Source organism: Anser cygnoides, chromosome 14 (assembly GCF_040182565.1).
Source record: "Anser cygnoides isolate HZ-2024a breed goose chromosome 14, Taihu_goose_T2T_genome, whole genome shotgun sequence".
In the NCBI taxonomy this organism is placed as follows: Eukaryota; Metazoa; Chordata; class Aves; order Anseriformes; family Anatidae; genus Anser; species Anser cygnoides.
In genome coordinates this window covers 13,442,678-13,469,029 of record NC_089886.1, presented here as the reverse complement: position 1 = coordinate 13,469,029, position 26,352 = coordinate 13,442,678, and the positions used below count along the sequence as shown (strand labels likewise).

At 46.1% G+C, this 26,352-nt stretch overlaps 2 protein-coding genes across 4 annotated transcripts in view; one reads left to right on the top strand and one right to left on the bottom strand.

Annotated features, from left to right (window-relative positions):
• Positions 1-26,352, top strand: part of CTNNA1 (catenin alpha 1) — a 114,679-nt gene that overhangs the window by 40,264 nt on the left and 48,063 nt on the right. The gene's annotated exons all lie outside the window — the stretch shown is intronic.
• Positions 15,843-19,664, bottom strand: LRRTM2 (leucine rich repeat transmembrane neuronal 2). Of its 3 annotated transcripts, none has more exons than XM_013178442.3 (2): positions 19,124-19,664; positions 15,843-18,789 (listed from the first exon to the last, which is right to left on the bottom strand). In XM_013178442.3, the coding sequence occupies exons 1-2, from the start codon at positions 19,125-19,127 to the stop codon at positions 17,243-17,245; spliced, it is 1,551 nt and encodes a 516-aa protein (XP_013033896.1). In that variant the 5' UTR covers positions 19,128-19,664; the 3' UTR covers positions 15,843-17,242. The 3 variants fall into 3 exon arrangements, with proteins under 3 accessions (XP_013033896.1, XP_066861641.1, XP_066861642.1); XM_067005540.1 differs by having other exon boundaries at positions 15,843-18,361; XM_067005541.1 differs by having other exon boundaries at positions 15,843-18,340.

Sequence of the window (26,352 nt, the reverse complement as noted above, 5' to 3'; positions counted from 1 at the left end):
AATGCTCTGGGCTTTCAGGCTGAGAACTTCCCTGCGAAGGTGCGCTAAAAGATGCATTTTTCTCAGTGCCAATTAAAAATAAAACCAACAATCGTTTCCCTGGGCATCCAGCCACAAAGGGGGAGGCAGGGTACTTGCAAAATTAGCAGGAGTCAGTGAAAGGGCAAAGTCCCATCCGTCTAAGTGTGCTTTCACAAGGGGCTGTGCCTTTAATATGGTGTGTGTGCTTTTCCCTATTGTCTGTGTGTTTCAGGCTGAACTTAAATGTTGCGTGATGTGCAGCTGTTCGTGGGTTATTGACTCATCCTGCATGTATGTTAGCCTTTGACTGTCAGAAACAGGCCTTTGCCATTCATTCATAGGGTGCTCTGCTGCTTCCATATGCGGCCAGAAAAAAAAGGCTTCTCAGCTCTGAATCTTCTCTGTATGCCCGAGGTGCTGTCAGCTGTGTTTTACTGAATATGGTAACTCGAATTGACGTTATCAGTTACTTTATAAAACCTGTGGAAAAAGCTTGAAAAATGAAGCCTGATAGTACTTAGGAAAATACAAACGTTTTGAAAGCAGAAGGTTTTTTTTTCCTGTTTCTCTCAACTTTGTAGGTAGAGCATCTCGAGAGCAAGGTAGCTCTGTGCAGCAAAGGGAGCTCAGGAGATGTGGGGGTGTGCAGGGCGATAATTTGAGAGCTGAGTTCCAGCTCTTGTGCATGCAGACAAGTTCGTCCTGCTGCTTGCAGACTGGTTTATTAGTTGGGGCAAGCAGAGGTGTTCTGGCAGCATGCAGGTGTGCCTGGAGGGGGGTTTCTCTGGCCCTTCTGCTTTTTGCTAGCTCCAGATTCTCATTCTAGCTTGCCTTTCATCTGCCTGACTTCCACGGAATACATGTTGGTCTCTTATTCAAAAGATGGACTCCTTGGAAAAATAAAAGGAAGATGTACTTTTTATTGCCTTTGTGCTAAGTTCATTGAATTTTAAACTATGATTCTCACCTAAAAGTGGGGCAGGCACTTTTTAATGACAAATTTAGGATCTTGCAATGCAGTGAGAGGCTGTACATAGGGGCAGTTGGGGCAAATCAGGGCATTTAAGACCTTAAAATATACGAGACCAGATAATTCTGATATTTTTAAATTAATTGATGTTGTCTTGATGTGTGAATACAGTTGTCATTGTTTGTGTCTTTAGTTCTTTTTGAGAGAAACATTAAGGAATGCTGGAGATCCTGAAGTGTCTTCCTGTGACTTCTTTCGAGACACCTCTCACTGAAGTGCTTGAGATTTATCTATATTTTGAGGTTTTTTTTCTTCCCTGGCACCAACTTGTCACCACTTCTGTTGATGGGTTTCAGGTTCACTCCGGAAGATGCTCATTAGCAACTTCGGTATATCATGCTTTTAAAAAATCCTGGTTCCTCAGTAGCGAGATAACCCAGGGCTAGTGTGCAGCCCCCCCAGTCTGCCCCCTGTCCCCTGTTAGGAGGTCGTGATGGATGCGTCTCGTTTTGCGTCTCGTTTTCAGGCAGTTGAATTACGGCCATGAGCATCAGTGGTGGCCCAGGCTGTAATGCCGCCATCTACTCGGTAACTTCTTTTCAACCAAATACTGTGTATTGTTTTAAGGATGCATTTTTTTATGGATGCACCTTTTTTTAAGGATGCACTTTCTTTTCGAAACGTCTTCATTAGCACTCACCACGTGCCACCAAACCCCAGCAAGTAATTCTGCTGCTGCAGAGGCTGAGCAGCTGGCCGTATTACAGCATCCAGCCAGGTGGCTTTTGTGTCAGGTTTGAATTCCCTCTTTTTTTTTTTTTTGAGGGGGTGGCAGGGGAATCATTTGTGTATCTTGCCTACTTCACTGCTCAGCTTCTTGGGCTGTCTGGCCATACCCTGCATGCTCCTCTGGCAGCCTGGGGCTTGCTCGCTCATCCCCGTGGCAGCTTTGAACCTTTACTTTGAGGACAACTTCAGAAGAATTGTCTTTATTGAGTCATTTCGGGGGAAGAAGGTGACAGGAGAGCTCTGATGTCAAATACAAAATAAGACTGCAGCTCTATCACTTGATACTGTTCCCCTTAAATGCCAAAATGTGAATTTCCTTAGAGGCAGAATGAGTTCTTGGGCACTTCTCCAGGAGTCAAAGAATCCCAATTCTAGAGGTCAGTGGACTGAAAAAAGCCAAGAAAATGAGAAGCTAATGCGGAAATAACTGAAATGAGGTTTAGGTGGGGGGAAAAAAACTGAAGCCATTCTGTCTTGCACCTGAGCAGTTGACCCCTTTGGAGCTAATGGCCTGCGAGGCGGTCACAGTTCTTCCTGTGGGATCTTTCAAATCAGATCTGTGACTGAGGAAGGCAGGGTCTTCCAGGCTTCCAAATGTACGTTCTTGGGCTGAGTCGGAAGAGCCAGTCTGAGGCAGGCTTTGTATCACAGGGCTCTTGCAGCGGGGGCTGAGCTCCCTGCCCAGGCTGGCGGCAGTGCCGGGTCCGGGTGGGTGCTGCCTTCTCATCCCGCTGCTCGGGTGTGCACGGATGCTGCGGGACGAGGCGACGGGAGCTGCTGCTAAAAGGATCGAGGAGATCTGAGGAGGAATGTGTGCGTGGAGGAAATGGTAGTAATTAAGCAGCAAATCGGCATGGCCTCGGACTCCCCCGTACACTCTGAAGGCTTATTCACAGATAATGTAAAAACTGTCTTTTTGTTGACAGATGCTGAAATCTCCAAACTTCTGTGTTTTTATTTTCAGCTGGTTTTATGGAGCTGTGAAAACATCTCCTGGCATTGTCAGGCGTTGGGAACATCTCCCCCCTCCTGCTCCTCAAAATCAGCTGGAGTTCAGGAAACATATCTGAAAGGGCAAGGCTATATCAAGCGTACAGGGGACTTGTGCTGCCCCGGAGTGTTCCCGGTGTCATTTCTAGCAGACAGATTAATATCTCTTATGCTTTTTGTAGCCTTCCTCTGTGGCTTTGGTTATATTCCCCACTTCTGAAGCAGGGTGCGTCTGAAGGAAAGTGTCTGTTCAGTACTAGGCTGCAGCGAGCTCTGTGTTCAGTTAAAGCTTATTGCTTGGTGTGAAACTGAATTTAACCAACTGTGTTTTTCAGATCATTATCAGCTAAAGTGCATTCAATTTCCCTGTTTCACTGCACCAGATTGTACAGTTCTGTACATTAATTGTTTGTTTTGAATAGCTGCTTCTTTATCATCTCTCATGATAATTTAAATCATCTATCTAATTTCTTTGCAAGTAGTGGCTGCTACAATACAAACGCAAGGTACCTCTGCATCCCCTATTTGTCTGATTTGCTTTGCTTCCTTTTTCTGAACACTTAGATGATGCCACGGTACCGCTCCTCCTCAGATGTGCTGACTGTCCCTAAATGGTTTATTTCCTTTGACACTAGTTTTCTTTTGAAGAAGAGCAGCCACTTTGTATGTGTCAGGCTTGTGCTAGAATTTTAAATACTTTAATGCATTCTCATTATCTGCAAGGGTGGCTGTCTAATTAGTTAACTTGGTAAATAATGGCTTGATAGTGTCTCTGCAAAGTATGACATTATGCATGCCACGGTTTAGTGCCTTTCTAATCCTGGACAGTTCCTCGGGAGTCGCTCGCTTTAGGTAAGCGGAGGAGCTACGAGGTTGCTGGCTTTCTTTAGCATCAGCAGCCTCGCGGTCAGCCAGGTTGCTCTTGGTTCAAGCAATTTCCTCTTCCGTGGAGGAAAGTGAAGTTCCCAAGTTCTGTGTGTAGGAGGGAGAGGAGATGTTTCTCTCCAGCTTTTTGGTGCTGGTAAGGCTAGAGGTGCTCGTTAGCTAGTCCCCCCGCAGTTAGTCAGCTTTTGGTGCTATTTCCAGTTATTTTGGTGCCTCTTGCTTCCTGTCGAAGACCACTTCATGTCTAGTTTTTCGTTGCTATGTTGCAGGGTAAGTGTGCTGAATCCTTTTCTACAGGAAATACTTAAAAATCTGTCACAAACTAAAGCTATTTATATTTCTAATAATGAATAAAGGATACATTAATTCTAGCTTTGAATGTCTTATGACTGTATGGGTAGGATTGTTTTATTATCTGTTTCTCTGAGCTGTCTTGCCAGGAGTTAGGTGGCTTTATTCCCAGATTTATAATGCATTCTCTTCCTCTTGGAAAGGGCATATGCTGTCTTGGCTCACTGTTTTTAATTTGAGTTTTGCAGGGGTCTGTGTTGTTCCAATTTTAGTTGTTCTATTTCTAAAGCCTTTCACATGCATGTAAAGTATGATAAAAACTAAAATATTTCAAGGCTTTTACAATGACTTTGGGTGTAAGCTTCAGACTGCTTTTCATACTTCTGGATATATCTATTAGTTCGTGTAATTCACAAAGGGAAAACTTGAGATATTCTTTAGACTAGGTTACTAATTAACATAAAAATGAAAAATTAAGCCTGTAAAAAAGACTCCACGGTAGCAGATTACTCACCACCCCCAGCAGCTGTCTTGTGGCTCAGCAGCACTTTGTCCCTCTGATTTGGTATTCTGGGATGTTCCCCCATCCATCCTTCCATGCCGATCTACCCAGCGATACTGCAAGTGAGACGAATTGACCTGTGTCCAAGCTAAACTAGTTGTCGTTCAACAAACCTGCTGGTGGGGAAACAGCCGTAAGTATTGACAAAATATTGTGCTGCCCTCCTGGAGCTCGTCCGCTGTCAGTCGAGGGCGGTTTGGATCAGGCCTCACCCGATGGCTGTGCGGTCAGAGGTGGTCCAGCGCAGTTCTCGTCTGCAAGGAGGGGGCTCTCCGGGGCTAAAACAGAGCTTTTAGCAGCACTTTGGGTACTTCTCTGGGCTCTGAGCAGACCCACCTCGTAAAGCTGCAGAGAGTTTTCTTTTCACTACAGAATGGTGCCGATTCACCAGTTTTCCATTGCACGTTGTCTTTTTCTTTTTGCTTTCTGCTGGATTGAGGGAGAGCTGGGCTTGAAGCCCTGGTCCAGGAGGAGACCCCCCCCCCCTTCGGCTTAGCACAGCAGGGAGCAGCCTGAGCCTGGCATCCTGAGCACTCACGGCAGGGGAAGGGCGGTGGGGAGAAGAAGGAAGGAATACAACAGGTCTGCAAACTCACTTGGAGGTGCATTAGGGCACTGAGCCCACTGCAAAATAACCTCTTTGCAGCTGGAGTCCTGGAAAGTAGAGCTTGGGTGCCTCTCCTTTCTACCTGATGACTGGATGTGAACTGATGGAGGTGTCCAGGGAGGATGGGTGGGGAAGGAGTTTGGTGCTTGAGGAGGGGTGGGGGAAACCTGGCAGATTTAACCAGTTTCAAGTTAGAGCCTTGCAGCCTGGCTGTCAGAGCTCAACTGGAAAACGTTCAAGGTACTAAGTACAAACCTCTTGCATTTTGCAAAAGATTCCGGATGTGCTGGGTTGAAATCTTGCTTTTAGAGGTTGTCCTAACTCTGCCTCAGTCCTGGTTTTACCCCTGAATCATGATTTCATGTAAAGTAGGAAAACTCAGTTTTAGAGTGTGCTATACTGCCCATCCCAGCTTTCTTTTTGGCTTTTAAGGAGATGAGGATGCATGCTGAGACAGGTTGACTTTCCAAGCATTACTTCTCATCTGTATGGCTAAATGTTTTTGCCTCCGTGGTGGAAATGTGTTGCAGAGGTGTAGAGCCTGTACGTATGTTATTATGAAACCCATGCCCTTGACTTCTTTAGATATAAGAATAAGCCTCAGGAGAAGACTGCTAACTCCATTACCTGGTAAAGCTCTTTCGCAAACATTTTGTACCAGTTTAATCTGTTCTGTTTTCCAAACCAGAGATCTTTTTCATCTCTTCCCCTCCTCCCCAAGATCAGTAGTGAATATAATGGTAAAAAAATTACGTTGTGCTGTCACAATATCATTTTTCCCTCAAGAAATAATACATCGATAGCACTGCACAGTAATTTTAAAGCTTTGATTTCACCTTTGCTTATCGGAGCACTTGCTCAGTTACTATTGCCTGTGAAGACATTTGAATGAAACTGGTAGTTACCCGTGCAGCTGGAGCACAAGTAGGGATTTTGTGTGTGCGGATGTATATACAGGTTAGTTATTTAGGAACTGGGCTCCTGCCGGGGCTTGGAATGAAACTTGCCACTTCACACGAAGAGATGCGCTGCTTACAAACCAGCCCTGTGTCTGGTGGTGAACCAGCCCTAGTATTTCCCAGTGCTTCCAGCATTGCCCTTGAGTGGCAGTTCTGGAGCAAGGTACGTGGGATTAGGAATGGGTTTGAGCCTGGGGTGGTCCTGTAGATTTTGGTGAGCTGCCGTTAAAGATAAAATGTTGTGAAATTTGGTAGACAAGTAACTAGTATGTTCTCCTGATTTTCCTGTTAGGGAACAGACTGTGCAAGAGCAAAACCGCAAATTGTAGCGCTCAGATGAGGAAGTAAGACTTCCAGAGCATTTTATATTAATGGAAAGACTACAAATATGTTACTAATTTGAAATATCTGTTTCAAAGGCAGTAGAATGCTTTTGATAAAAGATAATGGTAAAATAGGCCTTTCCCAATGCATTGAATTTGATTTTTTTTTTTAAAACTTGTCAAAACATAAATCTGTCTATGTAATGGCCTTGGAAGAAGCTGTTTTAATAATCAAAAGTTCTTTTTTTTCTGCTCAGAATGTTTTTTTTTGAGTCAGATCACAGAAACCTATTGTCATTTATCACATATTGTGCTTTGTCTGTGAGCAGTATTTGTCAAGTATGTGGTCTTGTTACTTAGTCCGAATCCTTTCACTAGTTTAAAACATGTCTTGCATAAGCAAATGTAGGAAGCTCAATATAAACAAAACCCAAGATAAAAATGAGTAATAGTTTAGCATAGTTTACCCACTTAAAGCAGGGTATGGCAACTAGCAACACTTAGGCTGGCCGGAGGTTTAAATGACCAGGAAATAGCCAAGGTGCAGGACAGATGGCCTGCAGCTGCTAACAGGTAAAAAGCTCGGAAAAAGGTGGCTGTGAAGTAGGCACACAGTCTAACCAGACATAGGTTAGGGTAAGATATAACCAGATTTGGTTTATACAGATGAAAATAACATGAAGTTATTGATTAACGTAATATTAGAGGAGTCTGGTACCACGATTACATCTCTGTGCTGAGTGCAGGTCCCCATCAGCTGAGGCACAAACCCTTCTACAGACTGAATTGCTGGAAGCTTTGTCTGCACTGCCTAGGAGAACTTACTTGCTATTGATTTTTTTTTTTTTTTTTTTGAGACTTAACTTTCGATTTTTAAATGTTATTTGTAGTTAGTACCCCAGGGTCACTGGTTGTCTACACTTTGTGTTGTTTCATGTGCACTTTACTGTGTCACATCTCCGTTACAGTTTTTACACGTTCCTTACGTGTATAGAATTAAGTATTTTAGAGGAATGGAGTGGTTGGGTTGTTTCATTATTTACCTAATCTCACTTTTTTTGAGTGTGTCCCCCTGCTTTCCTGGGTTCCCAGCTGCAGTCTGACAGTCAGCGAGGACAGACTACGTTGCTATCCCGACTGTTACGGTGCGGGCTGCGGTCAGGGGAGTCGCAGTGAGCAGAAGGAATGTGCTGTGATGTAGTTAAGTTTGCATAAACAACTGAAACTGTTTTTTGCTGATGATCACTTACTAATTCGCTTGATGAAGATGACTGGTTTTGAACAAATGGACAGTGAAAATAGGTGTCCGAGAGTTCCTCTTCTGATGATGCAGCTTTACTTGGGCTTATTTAAGTGATAGAGAGCCCACTGAGAAGAAGAAAGCATTCAGCACTCTAATAGCACTGGCTCATCTGAATGTAGTATAAAACTTTTTCATGTGTCTCTGGACACTCTCATTGGCACGCTTTGTCAAATTAATTGTTGTCCATGGACAGTTGTAGATATGAAGGGGTAATATCCCTGAAATTTATCTGTGTGCTGCACTGGAGTAGTTCTCCGCTTCGTCAGTGCTTTCATTTGTCTTCAGTGTTTTACAGCGTGCTGTCAGGTGGCTGTTAGTCACGGGAAGATCCCCGAGTCGTCTTGAGCTGTGTCAGAGTACGGCACGGAGCGCTTCCAGGTCTGCACGTAATGCTGCTGGGGGTGTGCGTGCAGCTGCAGCACGTCGGGACCTCGCTGCTCCTCGGGGGGGTTGTGCTGTGCCGGCTCCTGCTGGTGAGGTGTGGGAGCAGAGCCTTGAATTGGAGGTATGGGAGCTCTGCGGTATGGGAGCAGAGCCTTGAATTCATTCCATAAATGCTCCTCCAATTTGGAACAAAGCGGTGGTTTTCTCCAGGTTCCAGATCTGTCAACAAACGTCTGTGCTGCCAGTGAATCCGAAACGTGGTGTGGAAGAGGCGTCACAGCTTGTTTGGCACTTCCCCGTGCTGAAGCGGTATTTCAGCTGCAGCGTGTGGCCCGTAGATACCTGGAATGCCTTACTCCTGACCGCATTGTTGCGGACTGTGTGGGTGTCCAGTTAGTTTAGCTATGGGCAGCAGATGTCCCTAATCCAAAGGAATGACACATTTCAGCTGCTCTGAAGTAGAGAATTACTCTCCACTTACAGGCAGACTAACGCTTGGCAAAAGTTCACTACGTACAGCACACTGAGCATGCTGCTCCGTGCTGTCAGTAAAGGATGGACTGGAAAGTTAGCTGTCGCCGTAACCTACAGGAACTTGCCGGAGGTGCAGTACTTTTTATTTTCCTCAGGACTGTGGTGGTGTGTTAGAGATGCAGTGCCTGCCGCTGTATTTTTTTTCCTGTAGTCCAGCCTAATCAAATGTCTAACCGTAACCTTTTTAAGTTTCTGGTGTCTTAGGAGTAGATGCTAATTGCAGGAAAAAGGCATCTGTCATACAGTCAGCGCTCCCTTATTTCCAAGTTTCACAGCTGCCATGGTGCTGATAGATGTCCCAGAGCTAAGTCGGTCATCTGTAGAGAAGAATATAAACGAGAGGTGGCTTTCTCTGCCTGCCTACCCTGTGGCTGTTAAATTCCTGAAGGTCTGAACCCTGAAAGTATGCGCTCGATACCCATACAGCTTCCAGTTACTGAAAGGAGGGAGCAGTCTTGGCAGCCCATGCCCCATCTCTGGCAGCAGCGTCCCAGTTTTCCGCTCCCACCAGGTGCTGAGCTGGGTGACACCTTCCTGTCCTACCTGGGAAGGCAGTGGCACGGCCGTTTCCATCTGCAGGACTACCTGGAAAGATTGAAGAGGAATTCCTTCGCTCTTAAATTATTCAGCTAGAATTTCAAGTATGGAGTAAATCCTAAGCTTCTGTAGACCTTGGCACAACAGCTGTGGCTGTTGGTTTGGGGATGCTGTGCTTCAGGGCTGGGCTTGATCAATAAATAGCTCCACGTCTTTACCCAGGCATCTCATCTTATCCTAAGGGAAAACATAGATGGTGCTTCATCTCCCTGCTCTTTAAATGAGAGCTGGGGGGCTAGGCAGAGGGCCTTTGCAGCGAGCCCCGCAGCGTGGCTTTCCCACCTTGCGCGTTCGTTCCTGGCTCGGCACGTGCTGAGGATGCGCCCGCTGCGCGGCTCCTCCTGGGGCAGGAGAGCTGACTCGGTGAGCTCAGCGCCGATTTACGCCGAGCTGAGTGCTAACAAAGCTTCCGGAAATGTCTGCACCGGAGGGGAATGCGCGCGTGCTTTCCTGTTGTGAGCCATTGTGCCATGTCTTCGGTGACGGGAGCTCATTTACAGTCTGCGTCCTGATCCCTTTGCCCATATTCCCGCTGCTAACAGATTGGATCATTATTAGCTTTAGTAAGAGCTCTATTAATACGACAGTTTTTCTTCTCTGAAAGATTAAAATCTTAAGGTGGTATCAGGGTTGAAGGAGTCTGTTTGAGGGCAGGAAATGATAGTCCCAGTTAACCAGCACATGGCTTTTGAGACAGAGGTTCAGGGCGTGTGATGGATTATTTAGGAGCTAAAGGAGAGAGCAAATAGCTCATAATAAAAGTACTTACTGCAGGACTGAGCTGGATTTCATTTTCACGCTCTTCTCAATATTTTTAGCTCTTTGCTATCATATAAGTAGCACTACTTCTTGCAATAAGCTTTTCTGCAATATTTTGTACACTTCATAAAGGATATTTCTGTAGCTGTATGGTTGGGAAGCATCTTGGAAGGACCTTTCTACTTGAAATGCGTTTCCTGTATCTAGTGCTGGCTTTAATCTCATGCGGTCTCACAAAACCTGTTCTACCTATTAAATATGCAGTAAAGCTGTTCTGTTTGGTAGAAGATTGTATGTTTAAACAGCAGAAGTCCTCGTCCTCGTTGCTCTTGTATTTTAAAATTAAAAATTCAGCTGCCATGCTACCTTAGGATTCAGAGCCATTAGAATGGATTTTTCAGATTTATTCTTCTGATTATAATACAGAAAATTAATTGTTTTTGACTGTAAAGAATTGACCCATTCATTATTTAGGAACCTTCTTGATGGATGAACACTTTCTGCTTCCAGACTTTTCATGAAATAAGGCTGCTTTCTGAATTGATATAAACGTAATACACCCATGTCAAACAGTGGATGCACAGCACCCTTTTTTAGGGGAGAGAATTGGGAGAGAAAAATAAAAGCGCTTTGTCTAGTTTGTCTAAGTATTCAGCGTACAAGTCATAGGGTCTGCTGGGAGAAAACAGGATTAACTTGCTTGAACTGCATTTAAAATAATTCTGTATTTTTAAAAGGAGGATGTACTAGTTTCTTAAAATGTCCTGGTGGTGAATACCACTTCAGTTTTGTGTGCGTGTGCCACATATTGTAGAGATGACCTTGTGTTGGGCTCGAGATGGACAACCAGACACTGCTCTGGTCTCCGCTCAGCTCCTTGCTGTGCTTGTGATGCTGGTTCACAAGTTCTCAAATGATCTTTGTGTGTATTTAAGTCTTGGGTCTCAACCTTTTTAACAGGTTAAGAAAGATGGAAAAAAAAAAAAAGAATTTGTAAGACCTTACTGGTTAAAAACAGCTGAAGAACTAAAATATTTTGGTTACCTTTTAAGCCTGGAACTGTTTGCTGAACGCCCTCAGTAGCCAAACCTCTTCAGTCATTCAGCACAGAAATAAAGGCGGAATTTAGTGAATGAGGCAACTGCAGTCAGTTTTTGTTTCATGGGATAATTCCCAGAGCACAGGGCTCTTGATGTCAAATATGACAGGTAAAGCTTTTTAATAGTACAATTGTTTTCCTACTACCTAACGGTAATGAAACTGTTGACAGGGAACAATTTAATAAAGAACCTTTTCTTAGGAACATAACTTGAGGCTTTTATGGGCAGATTAATGCTTGCGCCGAGCCCTGTCCCTGGCCTGCACGCCTGCCGGGAGGAGGCGGGCGGCGCTCGCCTGGGTGTGCTCCAGTTCCCAGTCCGTTTGTGCAGTCCTCTCTGGCCAGATTCTTGAGTCTCAATTTTTTTTGCAGTTGTCTTAACACAGCCTACGTTTAAAAGCTAGCTGCTAGGGATGTTGATATTTCCTTGTTACTAATTGGTTTTAAGAGTTTTGCGTAGTATTTTCTGAGCATCATTTTTTTTCTCTTATGCATCCTGCCTTTCCTTGTGAAAGCAACTGGCTTTGCGTTCTAGAAAGATGGCCTTTGTCTTAAAATTGGTCTCTTTGAATGTTTAAGCAAATAGATTTATCATGTGCTGCTTTGAAGTATGAGAAGGATTTGAGGAGTGGTTAGCCAGCTGGCATTGAGAACCTAGGAGAATTTGTTGTAGCCAAACCTTTTGCAAAAGAAAAATGCAAATGCAGCTCAGGCTCAGTTACTAAACTGACTTTAACAGGCAGTTCAGCGTATGTAGTCACCTTAGCACATCCTGAAACCCCTCCTTTTCTTCAGCTGTTGTATCAAGTCTGTTGGGTTATGTCTGTGAACTTGTCACTTGTCTACATGAGAAATTTTCCTCGTGCTACTGAAGCACCGTGACTTTGAACACCGTGTTCATTACAGGAGCCCGCATGAAGGACACTCATCAGGGAAGTGCAGCCCGGCGTGCTTCCTGGGCTGCTGCAATTCAAAGCCGGGATGATGTGCTGCTCGTTTGACATCTCTAAGTGGTAGGGGTCTCTTGTCCCTGCACATCTCCTGGCAGGGCAGGGCGGTCCCGCTGGACCTGCCGCACTCCAGCTGCTGCCCTACCAGAGACCGAGGGTCTGCGCTCCTTCCCCTGCTATGTGAGCAACTCCTGCTAGTCAAGAGGCGTCCTGGCTGAGAAGAGCTCTGCTTCCTGCAGTGAAGCAGCAAGGCCCATGTGCGATGCGGTTCCAGCAAATGGACCGGGCCAAACGCGGTGTGGAAAATGCCTGAGACGCGATGGATGTAGGCTGCTCTTAGTGTAAGAGAGCTTTGGGCACCTCTATTTGGAAAAGGAGGAAGAAAGAGGCGAATTCAATTTTACAGTATACACAATTTTAATAACAAAATCTTTCTGTACACTGCACTTTTTAACTCCATTTTGCTCCATTACTTGTACCCCCTCCCATCAGGAATCGGCTCGTTAACCATAACTTAATTACAGTGCGCATAGGACTCTTAATCTCTGGTTGCCACGCTGGTAGAATAGTTCACTCACTAATGTTTTCATGATGGTGAAAAGAAAAAGGGTATTGTTTTTTGTCCTTTTCTTTTTTTTAACAAAAGCGTAGTTGAAGGCTAGCAGTTTGTGTGTACATCACAGGTGCACAAGCCGTGTGGTGCTTTGCCCTTAAATCACACAAGTTTTGCCCTGTCTGAGGCCAGTTTATATCCATCAAAGCTTCTGTCACCTCTCCCTAGATCCCTCTCTGAGCAGGTTTTTACACCAGACACGAAGTGCTGTGTTCCCAGCTGACTCTGAGATGATCTCCAGGCATCCCGCTAGCACGGTGCTTAAAAAGCCTGGCACCGCTCTCGGTGCATGGGACTCTGCAGCACAGAGGGGCACGGGGAGGGAGGGAGGAGCTGCTGCTGGGCACTGCCTCTGGGTTTTGCTACTGTTCCCTTGCTCGTTCTTCTTTCTGGGGGAGGAGATGTGCCGTGTACCTTCCTGAACTCTTAATTTTTATGGAAAGATGAAGATGAAATTCAGCTTTCTGGGTAGGTTTCATAGGTCTGAACAGATGGATTTTAATAGCTGTGCAGCTCGCAAAATTAAATCAACTTTATTTTCATTAAAGTAGTACAGAAATAAACCCAGGCACATTAAAAAACAAGCGTGTAGTGCAGATTTCTGATTAAAGCCACCGGATGTTTCTGTTGTACATGTCAGCAATAGGGGGCTGTCTTCGAAGAGGCATCATGGGACGGGAGCTGAGACGCTGGGGATGCTTGCAGGCTGGGCCTAGCTCTGCAAAATCGGTAACTTCTGCTTGGGGGAAAAGCAAAACAACCAAACATCAACATGGTGGCATTAATCGTGCTTCCTTCTGATAGGAAATAGGAGCTCTGCTGCTGCTAGCAGAGGAGCACTTCAGTCGGAGGCTCAGCGCTAACCCGTTTTACTCCTGATCAAGTAATTCTTAGTTGTGTGCATTTAAACGATGATCTAATGCAGAGCGACTAACGAGAGGGGAGCTGAAAGCATTAATTCAGACCTGTTCCAACACGATGACTCAAAAACGGAGCTTGTGCTGCTGGGTTTGCATTTCACTGACACAAGGGTGGGGAGGAGGAAGCGGTGGAAATCAGTGAGGCTGGAGGAGGTCTTTGGGTGGGACAGGCATCTTAGAGCAGGGGAACAAGTTTTCCTTTCTAAAAGGCCCTGAAGGCTTGAAGATGCTGTGCCAGGAGGTGGTGAGGCACCTGTAGTGCCACTTAGGATCTGTAGAAACTGAGGCTGTACAACAGAGATGGTATTTGGGGAGAACAATTTAACAACCTCTTGTTGTCAGGCACCATTCATACAGGAATACCAATAACTTAAGCCAAATCATCCTGGTTCCCGTTCCCTAAACAAGGCAATTATTACAGTCCCCTCTTTGGAAGAGTCACAAGCCGTTGCGAATGGAAGACAGTGACTTAAAAATGAATGAATAAAACAAGAACTAACAGCCTCTTGTGGTGCTCTTGTGTAGAACGATGGCTTTCCCTGCAATTCGCTGTCCCTCCCAAGGGAGTTCCAGCTGACTTTGCTGCTCATGTTTTGACATCCTGCGGGTTTTACTGTACCCGTTACCCTAAACATAATGTTTATGGACTGACTTTATTTATGCCTGGACCTTGGCTACCAAATGGTTTGGGAAATGGCAGACGTGAGCCATGGCATTTGGGAGAGTGGCTCTGCATTAGCGCATCGTACAGGGTTGGGGGTCTAAAATTGAGGGGTGCACCTGCAGGCTTGCTGCCCGTCAGCCCACGGAGCCCTGCGGAAGCAGCTGGAGCTGGTGGGGGAAAGCATCTGGGTATCTGGTGGGCTCCTCTTGAAGGCAGAGGAACAGAGCTGTAAAGCTGAGAAGATTGGTACGAGCGGCTTGCAGCTGGGCTGGGACGCAGAAGAGGATTGAACCAGCATTGCCTGTTGGCTGGGGCACCTGTCTGTACTCTTGGGCAGAATTGCAAGGTGATAAGGATGGAGAGGGCTTTGGGGGCATTGGGAAGGCATCTCCTGGGCGCCCTGGTGAAGGAGGTTTGGGTTGGTACCTTTCAAACAGCCCTGCAGTGGGTGGCTGGGTGCAGAGCAGCGGGGGGGGTTCCCTCCAGCATGGGGGCTCCGGGCTCGGTACGGCCACCTGCTGGGTGCTGCGGGTGGGGTAAGATCTTTTGGCTGCCAGCATCAATAATGAGCTCAGTCCTAACTCCGTCTCTGCTGGTGCCTACGTGGGAATCGGTCCCCGGAGCGTCTGCTCCCCAGTTTTCCAGCACAGACCGTGGGGTCGGCTGGCACGAGGCGAGGGGCTGGCGCTGCACGTGGTCTGCCCGGGCCAGAGGGAAGAGCTGCGAGCACCTGCTCGCGGTAAGGAACGAAGCAAGGCTCTCTGCAAGCAGCTACATGCACAAAGTTTTTGCGTCTGTCGCCTTAGGTCTGGCCTTTTGGATCTCGTGGGGTTTTATCATAGGGACTATTTCCTCATTGCCCACCTGCCTCGCCAGATTTATTGTACTAAAATCTGTAATTGACTTCCTAGAAGGGATGTAAATTGGCTCATCATGTTATAAACAGCTAAGGGGGTTCAAAGTTATCTTTATGGAAAACCACAGTCTTCACTGAACCTCTTCTGTTAAAGTACAGAGTCACAGGAAGTAAACAAAAATATTTGTTTTATAATAAGGGCACTGTATGTAAAAGTAAAGTGATGCAAATTAATATCTTCAAAACCAGTAATTGAAAAAACCTTTATGTAAAATCTGAACAGAAGTCACACTTATCTTGCTATAATTGCCTTGGACGAATTCATTTCACAATAAAACATCAAACTGTTGTATAATTGCACCCTAAATACCTCACTAAGTGGTAATACAGATATATAAAAGCAGAGTGAAATAGCAAACAGATTTTTATGCAGTGATTTTCTGTTTAAAAAGTTTGCGGAATAGTTTAGTACAACACAATTAGCATACTGTAATTACTGATTCGTTCAAGGTATGTCAACACTGTGAGGAATTTCTCTTCATCTGTGTTTGCTGGTAATCGTTTAACACTGCAGCATTGGACACAACACGGTTTTTAGTTATACATACATGTATATATATATTTAAAAAAAAATAAGCCATCCCTCTGGTCCTTTGAACTTTGGTTAGAACGTTTACAATATTTGAGCAGTTGACTTAAAAATAATGTCATCCTTTGCAGCCCCCCCGCCCGCCCACCCCCGTGGCATCTCTGTACCACTGTCGCTGCATAGATCTGCAAATATTTACATATAATTTCAGAATATATTATAAATAGCAATATGGTACTTCTGGCTAAAGAAATCAAATTGCTCCTTAGGAATGAGGTGCGTGTGTGTATATATATATTTATATATGATTTTTAACGGCATACTAGTTTAGATTCTGTCCCATATCAAGTAAGAAACGAAACATTTTTCAGTGAACTATTCTATAAACTAATTATATCGTCCTAACTTATCAGAAGGTACGTGGTTTTGAATTGGTAATTACCTTGAATTTTGGAAGAGGAGGACAAGTGAGAGCTTATGTTACAGGGGCTAATTCTGTCTCCAGAGAAACCAGTGGAGTTAGTGCATGAAAATAGCTTCCAGGCAAGAGGAAGCCTCAGCCGGGGGGGCAGCGGGGGGACAAAGAGAGGTTTCTTCCTTCCTTCTCTCTCTCTTAACCTCGCAGTTGATATTTACTTTTCATTAAGAAAAACTTGCATCAAGGGTATTTACACATGAAAAGGTGTGGAAATGTTTGTTCATAGGCGTAAGTAATTAGGCTGAATTCATGAAAAGCATTATCCAGTCAAACCAGAGATCCAATGCGATTTAAATGCCTTTAATATTTAGAATCGATCACATCGTACCGAGCCTTCCTAATTAAGCAACGCTGGCTACTTTGCAAGCGCCTGGAGAGTCTTCCTGATTAATTTGTGATCGTGTGAACCGCTCCTGTCTGTATTTGCTGTGAGCTTTAGCAAGGTACGTTTAAGCAAGCCAAACTATGAATATGGAGGTAGGAAAACTGTATTTAAAATAAATTCACCGGTCCCCATTGCATCGAAATCCCCACCTGAACATTTGTTACTTTTTTTTTTCCCCTCTCCCCTTTTTACTCTCGAGTGGAAATGATCAGAGGAGGAAAATCTTCCTCCAAGTCTGCCTTTTAAAGTGAGCTGAGCCAGCTGGGATGTTTGGGATCGTACAGCTGCAGGCGAACAAATGCAGTGTATGTTCCTCTGCAGATCTCTGTACAGATACCCAATCTCCTTCCACTCGGGCTGTTTTCATTAGAAAAAGTAGAATATGGAGACTCCGGTATAAATGTTTACACACAGTCATATAATTACATAACATAAAACATTGTACATAGTTTGAGGTGAGCATCTTTTTAGACTCTTAAACATCAGGAGTGCAAGTTGAATGTAATCATTGCTTCTTTAACACTGAAAATATTATGGATTTATTTTTAAAAAAAACTTAAAAATACTGCACCACTCCATAAACAATGCTTCCATTAAGTAGCTTGGAAAATTAGGCTTTATGTCAACATTTGTAAAAATTAGAATCTGATGTAGGTCCCCTACAATTTTAAAATAGGTTACTTATCTGGTTTAATTTTTGATGGCATGTAGGTATTATACTTCACATTCTTTGTATGGCAGCTGCTGACACTTGCATTGTCCATAGCCATTAATGATGATGAAGGGTCCTTCGTGGGTGGGTTCGTATTCATTATACGGTCCTTGGTCTGACATATTTGCCATATGTAGCCGTGTTTGGGATCGGAGTTGCCTGTGGTTTTGAATCATTGAGCACTGCCTAATTCTTCTTAATGTGGGAGGGCAGCATTTCCTGGAGATGAACACTATAAAAATGATAAAAAAGAAAGAAAACAATAAAGCCATTGTCCCTGTAATTACCCTTTGAGTGAAGATGGCATTGTTTGGCTCCGGGAAAGGTTCTTCGGTGGTGACGACCATGCCTGCCGTGGTTGGAATTTCTTTGTCTCCCATATGGAAATTAGAGGAGCTTATTCTTTTTGTGTACTCGGTGGTGGGGACCGCGGAGGTCGGAGCCGCGGACGTAACCACAGTCGATACATTCCAGCAAAGCTGAAAGCCGTGCACCGCGTCCAGGATGTCCTCTCCCTGGGTGTGGTCGGGGCTGTGGCAGAGGATGGGGTGCTCCCAGCGGCCGCGGAAGCCGCTCAGCCAGGTGGCCAGGGCGCAGATCTTGGGGCTGCACTCCCACAGATTGCCCGAGAGGCCCACGGTGGTGAGGGACGGGAGCGAGCTGAGGATCTTGGAATCCAGGGTGGTCAGCTTGTTGTTATCCATGAGCAGGGTCTTAAGGTTAGGCATAGTTTCAAAAACTGTTAGGTCGATGGCTTTGATCTCGTTTCCAGTCAAATCTAGCTTTTCTAAGGTGCCCCAGGTCCACTCCATCCCACACGTCAAGTTGCTAATTTTGTTCCACTGCAAGAAGAGCATGTGCAGGCTGCTCAGCCGGAGGAAATGAGCAAAATTAATCTTTGTCAGCTGGTTGTGCTCTAGGTGAAGCTCCCTCAGCTTGATTAATCCTGCAAATCCATTGCGAGCCAAACTTCGCAAGCGGTTTGTGCTCAGATCCAGGAACTCGAGGCTACGGCAGTCCCAGAACAGGCGGACGGGGATCGTCCGCAGGGAGTTGGAGCGCAAATGCAAGGTCTGCAGCTTGCGGAGGCCGTAGAGCAGCTCGGGGTGCAGAGAGGACAACTGATTAAAAGAGAGGTCCAAATTCTGCAGGTTAAGCAGCTGGCTAAAAGTTGTGTTTGGCAAATGAAAGATTTTGTTGGAACTTAAGACTAATTCCTTAAGTTTATATAGTCCTTGAAAAGAATCTTCTCTGACTGTTGCAATTTGATTATGATCTAAGTGAAGCCAAGTAAGTTGACTGAAGCTTGCAAATTGATCCCTTTCAAGTTCAGTAATAAAATTGTGCCTCAGTGACAAACCTAGAGAGCCCTTTTCAGTGGTGTTTGGCACTGAGTGAAACCCCTGAGAGTCACAGTAAAAGAGCAGCTTCTCACAGCGACATTTTGGTGGACAAGCCATGCCCAAGGCAGGCAGCATTTTTAAAACCATACTCATTGCATATAGTGCTGCCAGCATACGAGCCCCTAATGGCCACTTGAAATGTAAGCCTGCAGAATATAATTTAGGAAAACAACAAGATAGGATATCCTTATCAGTATACTTTGAACATCACGGTGGAAGATTTCACTGCAGATAACATTTCCATGCATTTCCGAAAAGCTTACTCTAAATGCAAGAAACAACTTACTACTAAGCACAGCATACTCGGATATTACACTTAGGATGAGCCTTTAGCGCTATTACGGAGGATTACAGCGTCACGATCGGAAAACATTTCTTTCACAAGGTTCACTTCAGCAAAACGTGCTTTAGCACCTAACTGCTGCTGTAACACACAGCCGATCATTCATTTAAAAGGTAGAGAGAAATGCATACACTTACCCATTCTTTTGAGTACATTGGAGGTTGCATTCAGTCGTAGTTTTAGACTCAACGCAGTGAGTCTGTGAAAGGCTCTAATGTAAGATAGCCTTTGAATAATTTACTGCTTTTTAGGGTCCTTTGATATTAGTGCAAAATTGAATCCACGATGCTCTCTTGGAATATTCCTTTTGAAATCGCTGGCTTGATCTCCTCTGACAGGTCTGTAATTTTTAAATCAATGCTTAATACAAGTTTTCTTCCTCTGTGGCTGCTCAGCTGTTTAATTGAAGCTCACGTTTTCTTTTTCCGCAGCTGTGGGTTCCTTTAGTCCTAACTTGTTGATGGCAGATGGGTGGCTTATTGCTGAGAGAAGCTCCTGGAGTAGCATGAGTGCATTTACTGAAAAGCTTTTCAGGGAAGCGGTACAAGAATGGGTTTGCTTATGCGCTGCGACCACACAGGACTGTATATAGGCTGACGTCACCTGGTGACGTTCCTTTTGTTTGGGTTTTCCAGAAGCTTTGCTGTTTTAAAGCATTGTGCTGCATACTGTGATCGCGTTAAAGACCACTGATGGAGGGGGAGAAAAATCAACTGTAGGAGTCCTTCGTCCCCGCGATGCGAGGCAGGGGAGAGCCTTGCACCACCCCGCGCCCCCCCGCACCCTCGCTAGCTTGATTCAGCTGGCGCTGAGAGCAGCGCAGAGCTGCAGTTGGAAGCGCCTTAACGCTAGCTGCTGCCGGCTGCCTCTTAAACCTGGCTGCATGAAAGGAACTTTTGGATGGCAAGTGTACACGGTGTGAACAGAGGATGCTGATTAGCACCAGCCTCTCGGGGAGGTGAGAGGGATTTGGCAGCCCGAAGCTCCGCATAACAACAGCGTGCGTGCGACTGGGGTCCCTGCAAAAGTGGTAAAGGGGGAGAGAAAGAGCACTCCTTTAGAGGAAGCTGCTGTGTCGGGAAGTGCGGCACACATCCCCGGAACAAAGGACAGGAGCTAATGTTTCAAATGATGGGAAATTTCTGGAAAAAAGCGAAGCTGGCATTAGAGCACAGGAGAGAACTTAATTGGAATCCAGCTTGTCAGCACGCAGTTACAGAACTGGGAAATCTTTTCTCTTTTTTTCCCCTTTTATTCCCACAAGCCCCGACTCCTGTGCTCGCTTGTTGCTGGGCACTGGAGCGTAGGGGAGCAAGTTGTGAGCCTGGCATTCACAGTCGGGGCTCGGAGCAGTTTGAGGGCTTCCTTGCACTCCCCCTGCACGCCGTGAGCAGGGGCACGGTGCCTGCCTTAGCAGCTCGCCGCGGGGTAGGCGCAGGAGCTGGCGGCCAGCGTGCACGCTGTCGAGCCGAGATGCATTTGCAGAACCAGTGACCCTGCAAAGCGGGCGGCACGGCCCGGTTCCTGGCTGCTGGTCCAAAACTTCCCCGGTCCCTTTATCCCCAGCAAGCTCTCCTGCGGGACAGCTGGCACCGAGGGGCATGCGAACAGACTGCGTAGGAGCTGTCTGGGGGTTTTAGGATTTGGGTGCAAGCAGCAGCCATTCGGAGAGGCTGCCCTGGCCTTGACTTGATCTGGGTGAGCCGGGGGTGTCAGCTTCCCGCTGCCAGCGCCTCGAAGGAGCTCTCATCTTTTACTCTTGTCTTTTATTTTCACCTTGAGATGTAAAGCGACAGTGCAATGCGAGGCACTTGACGATGTTTGCTCTGTAGCAGGGAGGTATCATTTATGACCTCGGGACTGGGATGAGCTGAGAATAACAAACTGTCCGTGCTAACAGGGGGAGATGATGAATTGTCAGAGGAGGTCTTAGAAGAAAACAATCATTTACCTTTGTTATTAAACTTTGGCTCTTAATTTAAACTCCGACTTCTTGTTTTCTGCCTGCTTCTCCCTTCTGGGTCCCACAGTATAGCTGTGATACTGACTGCAGTACCTGCTTTCTGTGACAGATTGTCCCTTCCAGAGCAGAGCAATGCCTTAGGAGGAAGTGTTAAGTGAAGTGGGGGGATGGAGAAAGGCGAACTGCTTAAAAACAAAAGAAACCCCAAACAAAAAGCCACCCCAGGAAAATAATTATCTTTATGATAGATCAGAAAATGCTAGGTAAATGTATTAAATTGCACCGTCATGCCAACTATTCTCACATTTGCTCCAGACTGAAAGAAATACACATAAAGAAGTTGCACAAACCTATTCAAAGAGTTTCTCTGTGGTTAATATTCACTGTGCAAAAAACATGCAAACTGAAATCCAGCCTGAGCCGCCAGCTGTCTTGTGGGACTGCTGCAGCAATGTACCTGTAGCTGTGCTGCTCGCAGCGCTAAGCTGGTGCAAAACCCTGATTTGAAGCGTTGATTTGAATTTTAATAACGCCTGAATGCGATAACACGATATTTAAAATAACGTTCCAAGGGTGTAATTTAATAAAATGAAAAAAGCTCGGAGATCAAAGGTGGTTACTCTCCTGTGCCACTCTTCGCATTATTCCCAGGAGGCTGAGTTTAGGTAACTTTTGGAAGGGTTCTGCTTTTTTGCATTGCTATCTCTTGGTAGGTTCCTCCCACGTGAAGATTGTGTAATCTGGCACGGAGTTAAGAGTTAGTGTTCAAACACGGAAAGTTGCTTCCTTTCTGAAGCTCTCAGTTCTTTGGCCCGTGACCAAACAAGGGCTATTTAGCACCTTGCCAGCAGGTTTCCTGTTTGGGAAACAGTTAACGCGAACTTTATGGGCGCTTTTCTCAGCAAAACATGTTTTTATGCACGCTTGTCGTGAAGTACCAGCTATTACCGAAAGCACGCGTCTGATTCTTTTTTAAATCCGAAACTCCGTGCTAATATTCGCGTTGTGCCTTGGGAGCTGCCTGGGGTGTCAAGGTGCAATAGGCTGGGAAGAAACTCCAGCTGCCTGCAGAGTTCACACCGTTGCATTTCTTCTGAGACTACAAACTTGCTTGCGTGCTGGGGAAAGCCACGTACGAGTGCCATCTGGAGCCTCCCGCCAGAACAGGCGCTTCGAGGTGACAACCAAAATCCTCACGTGTAACAGCCAAGAGGGAAAATGGGGGAAAACCAGCTTGTTCTCGAGCATAAGCGTGCTCGGACCAAATGCCTCTCTCGGGGGCTTCTCCCTTGCCCTGCTCGTTGCGCAGCAGTGGAACTGGTTTCCCTGCTAGATGCACGCACTCAAAAAGCAGAGCTGCACCCCAAGGCCAGCAGTGTCATTTCGTTAGGCTGACTTCTTGTGGAAGCCTTCCGAGCGTATTAAGTACAACAAATGAGTTAATTTTACTTGATGGAGACGTGGGCTGGGCGACCTCCTTGCACGTTTGGCGTGGAGGAGAAGCTGTGCAGCCCCCGTGTTTCGGGGAGCTGTGGCGGAGCTGCAGCAGACTCTGCATTCATATCCATAAGGAACCGGGACATGTTCCTGTCTCCTTGACTGTCAAGTATCAGATAGGTAAACGCTGCTGAAATTCACGCATCGTGCTTCGTTGCGTACCCTTCCTGGTCTTGAATCAGCAGTGTTGCATCTGGAGTTTGTTTGCAGCCCTGCTATCGGGGTAATGAGGGAGTATGGGCGGTCATCCTTTGTAGCCATGCAATTAGGCGAGGTGTCAAGGTGAAAATTAAGCATGTGACAAACTTGAATCTGAGCACTACATCTTAATGCCTCGCCACGAAGCCCTGCTTCAGCGGCCGCACGCTGATGTACAGCTTCCCCCGCCAGCCCAGAGGAAGGTATGCCAAGCGCACATTTGTCACTTAGTCAATCACAGCCATTAACCATGGTGCTGCCTGCTCCGCAAACAGGTTAGAAGACAATTTGGAGATTACCTGAAGCAGAAATCCGTCTGTGAATGACCTTTTTTTTATTTGGGTAGAGCAGCGTGAGGGATGGCTGTGGGGCAGGGGGCACCGGTCCTCAATAGCTCCCCGGTCTTAGGTGAAACTCTGAGATTAATAACGGAAGTTTTTGATATTTAGCTATAAAAACATAGCTGCATAACTGCGTTGCAGTACATGCACTGCTGATCCTGGTCGCTTTAAGATAGCGTTCATTTGCTACCACCACCATGCTCCACGTTTTTACGTTTGCGAATCAGTTGAGGTTGGATTTTAACGTTAGTAGCTGCAGGAAAAACTTGTTTCGGGTTTTGTTTCTGAGTCAGATGGCAGGCCTACAAAGGGAATGCTTTGTTGACAGAGTTAGTGATTCCACTTTGCCTCCTTGTATACAAATCCCCTTTCTTTGCTTTAAGCAATTAAAAAAAAAAAATAGAGGGGATAGCTGCGTGAGCTGGAACAGCAAGGATGTGACAGGGAGTGCTTGTGCTGCTTTCCAAGCGGCCTAGCGATGGTGGTGGAAGAGCAAAAAATTACAGGGGGTGAGGGAAACGTGCAATTTTTAACGCCAGTTCTAGCCTTTTTTTATGAAGATATGATTTAAAATAAAGTAAATTTGCTGTGTGGCTAAGCTTGTTATCCGTTGTACTGGACAGCGTGGTGGTATCGTAATGCAAAATGACTGGCGTGGTCAATGTGACCCCATGAAATCTACTGAATCTACCAGCTGCTGCTGGTACCGCTGCCTGCGGAGCTTGTGGTTCCGTCAGAGATAGCAGTGCTCTGTACTAGGGTCTTAACAGTCCCTAACAATCCCATCAGGAGCCCGAATATTCGGGGTTTGCTGTTGTCAGTCCTAATCCCGTGCATAGAAGCTGCTTGCTGGGAGATGTTACTCTCCGTGTCATCAGGGGGCTCTCCAAGGAAGTTCGGGCTAGCAACAATGGCCAAGTTTTTAATAGCGAGAGTAATTGGTTACTGGAACAAATTACCCAGAGGTGCTGAGCGCTCACTCGGAGCCTTTAAAATGTGATTTATTGCTGTAGAGCCCAGCTTAAGCGGGAATTGTTGAGCTGTAGGGTGGAACCCGTGGGTGAAATTCATGGGGCTTGGACAAGGTGATCGGCGTGGCTGAGGGTGTGTTACTGCCAGATGCTGGGGAGGGTCAGAGCAACCAGTGTCCCGGCTCCACTCGGACTTTACGGGTGCACGTGGCCCCACAGCTAGTGTGCAATATTTAATTTTATGCAAATAATATGTATATTAAAAGAAAAAAAGCCAAGCAACTTTAGACTGGCACAAGTTGACATCCTTGTCTTCGGGCCAGAGCCTCGCTTAGAATTGGTTTGGCGGTTTCGGGTGGGAATGACACAGGTCCCCTCTCTGCAGCTGCAGAGGTGTGTTTGGTGTTCGTCCCGTGCCCCTGCCCCAGCCCTAAGGGAGGTGTGGGGTTAGCAGCTGACACAGGAGGTGCTAAATTACCGCGGCTCAATTAGCAGGGTGGTTTGTGTCGCGGCTGTCCCAAGTGCTCTTAATACTTTCTGACAAGCTTCTGTACTGAAATTTCTGAATGCCAACAAGATGGAAATAAAGCAAAGCTGCCTTGCTCAAATGTGCTGGGTTTGGATTATACAGCTATTTCTGTGTTAGTACATGGCGTGGCTTAACAGGAACAGATCAACGGCATGAAATTGGAGCTGCCTGGGCTCTAATGTATGCGTTGCACGCTTTTCAGGGCATTTTATGTAGGGCCGGCTGTGGTCAGGTCTCATGAACTGAACATCCATTAGTGGAAACCATCTCCTGGTTTCCTTTCATCCAAAAGGGACCCAGACCTTGCGCGCCGAGGCTGCTCCGTGCTGTGAAGCCGGGGACGGCAAAGTGGAAGCGATCGGTGGATTCACTTCAAAAGCGTGCTCCTGCCTCCCGTTCAGACGGTAATGCAGGGGCACCCAGGGAGAAGTAAAACGGCACTTCGTGGAGCAGCCGAATGTTTGGCTTTCTGTGTAATGGATGAGTATATATCTCGTCTCCAAAGGTACTCCTGGAAAAAATGCCCGCACGTACAGGGGGGATGCTCGGGGTTCATTAACATGGTCGTGCTGCAGGGGTGTTAGAGCATCTGAAAGCGGGAGCAATTGCAGGTTTGTGTCTCCTAGCAGGATTTCAGTTTGATTGCTGACACTTGGCAGATTTCAGTTGTTTCAGGTGGCTTGGTGGCTGCAAGGAGCCCGCTGCCTGCCCCGGGGCGCGTCGGGCGCAGACGGACAGAGCCCAGCGCCGTCGGACAGCCGCCTTCGGTGCGGGCTGAACAAATCCCTTCCAGCCTAGCCAGGCTTCTCGTTTTGTGTCTACCAGGCATGGGAACAGCAAGCTGTTCAATAAAAAGCAGCATTAATTTTCACTTTATTTCAAGATTTCTGCTTTCATTTTTGAGTGTGAAGAACGGACCAGCATCAGGTCTGCTGGAGCCTGTGGCATGGCTGGAACAAGCTCCTGGTTTTAATTTCAGCCAGCTTTCAGTTACCTTTTGTGATGAGAATCAAATTGCTTGATCAGGGAAGTGACAAAACTTCAAAAATTCATTAAACTGTAATGACTTGACAACATCCCAATTTTCCCCTCTCGGTTTTTGTTTAATTTTTATTTCTGCTGTAGAGCAGACTTCGTGTTTTTGATTCAAGGCTACCTGTGCAAGGGTTTCAAACCAGCCCGGCATCTGCAGAACTGATCATTGGCATGCCCTCACTTTAGTGCTGCAAATCTATTTATCTGTTTATTTCCCACCAGGACAATTATCCTGATCATGGCATAGAAGTTCAGAAATCAGTTTGTGGTCACATAATGCATGCTGCATAAAACTCTCATACCAGCTGTATGTATGTGTATTATATAGGAAAAGAAGACAACCCTCCTTGTGACACTGTAAGACCACCACTGTTGTGTCTGGCTTTCCCATTTTGGTACAAATTAGGACATTTTTAGCCCACCATCTGCTTAGGGGCAGAGAAGCTGCCGCTGCACTTTGTCCCCCTTCTGTCTTTTAACAACGGTGCTAATGTGAAACTTGCTGCATCGAGCCTCGGTGAGATCCAACTCCCGGCGGGTGAGCCTGGATACTTATTTGATGTTGGATTTCATCCCTGACAAATGTCTTATAAGGATTTTACCTTAATATAATCGATTTTTGGCTTACAATTGGCTGCTCAAGAACAACCTTCTGTGATAGTCAGGCCTGAAGCTGTGCAAGCGAGCACCATTGCATGGGCTGCACAGCCCCCGGGGCTGCTACATCTGCAGTGGGGGTATTTGGGTGCAACCCATCACCCTGGGCAATCTCAGCAGCAGAGGCAGGAAAGACTGAGGGCTGAAGCAGGGAGAGCTGTTTGGGGCTTGAGAT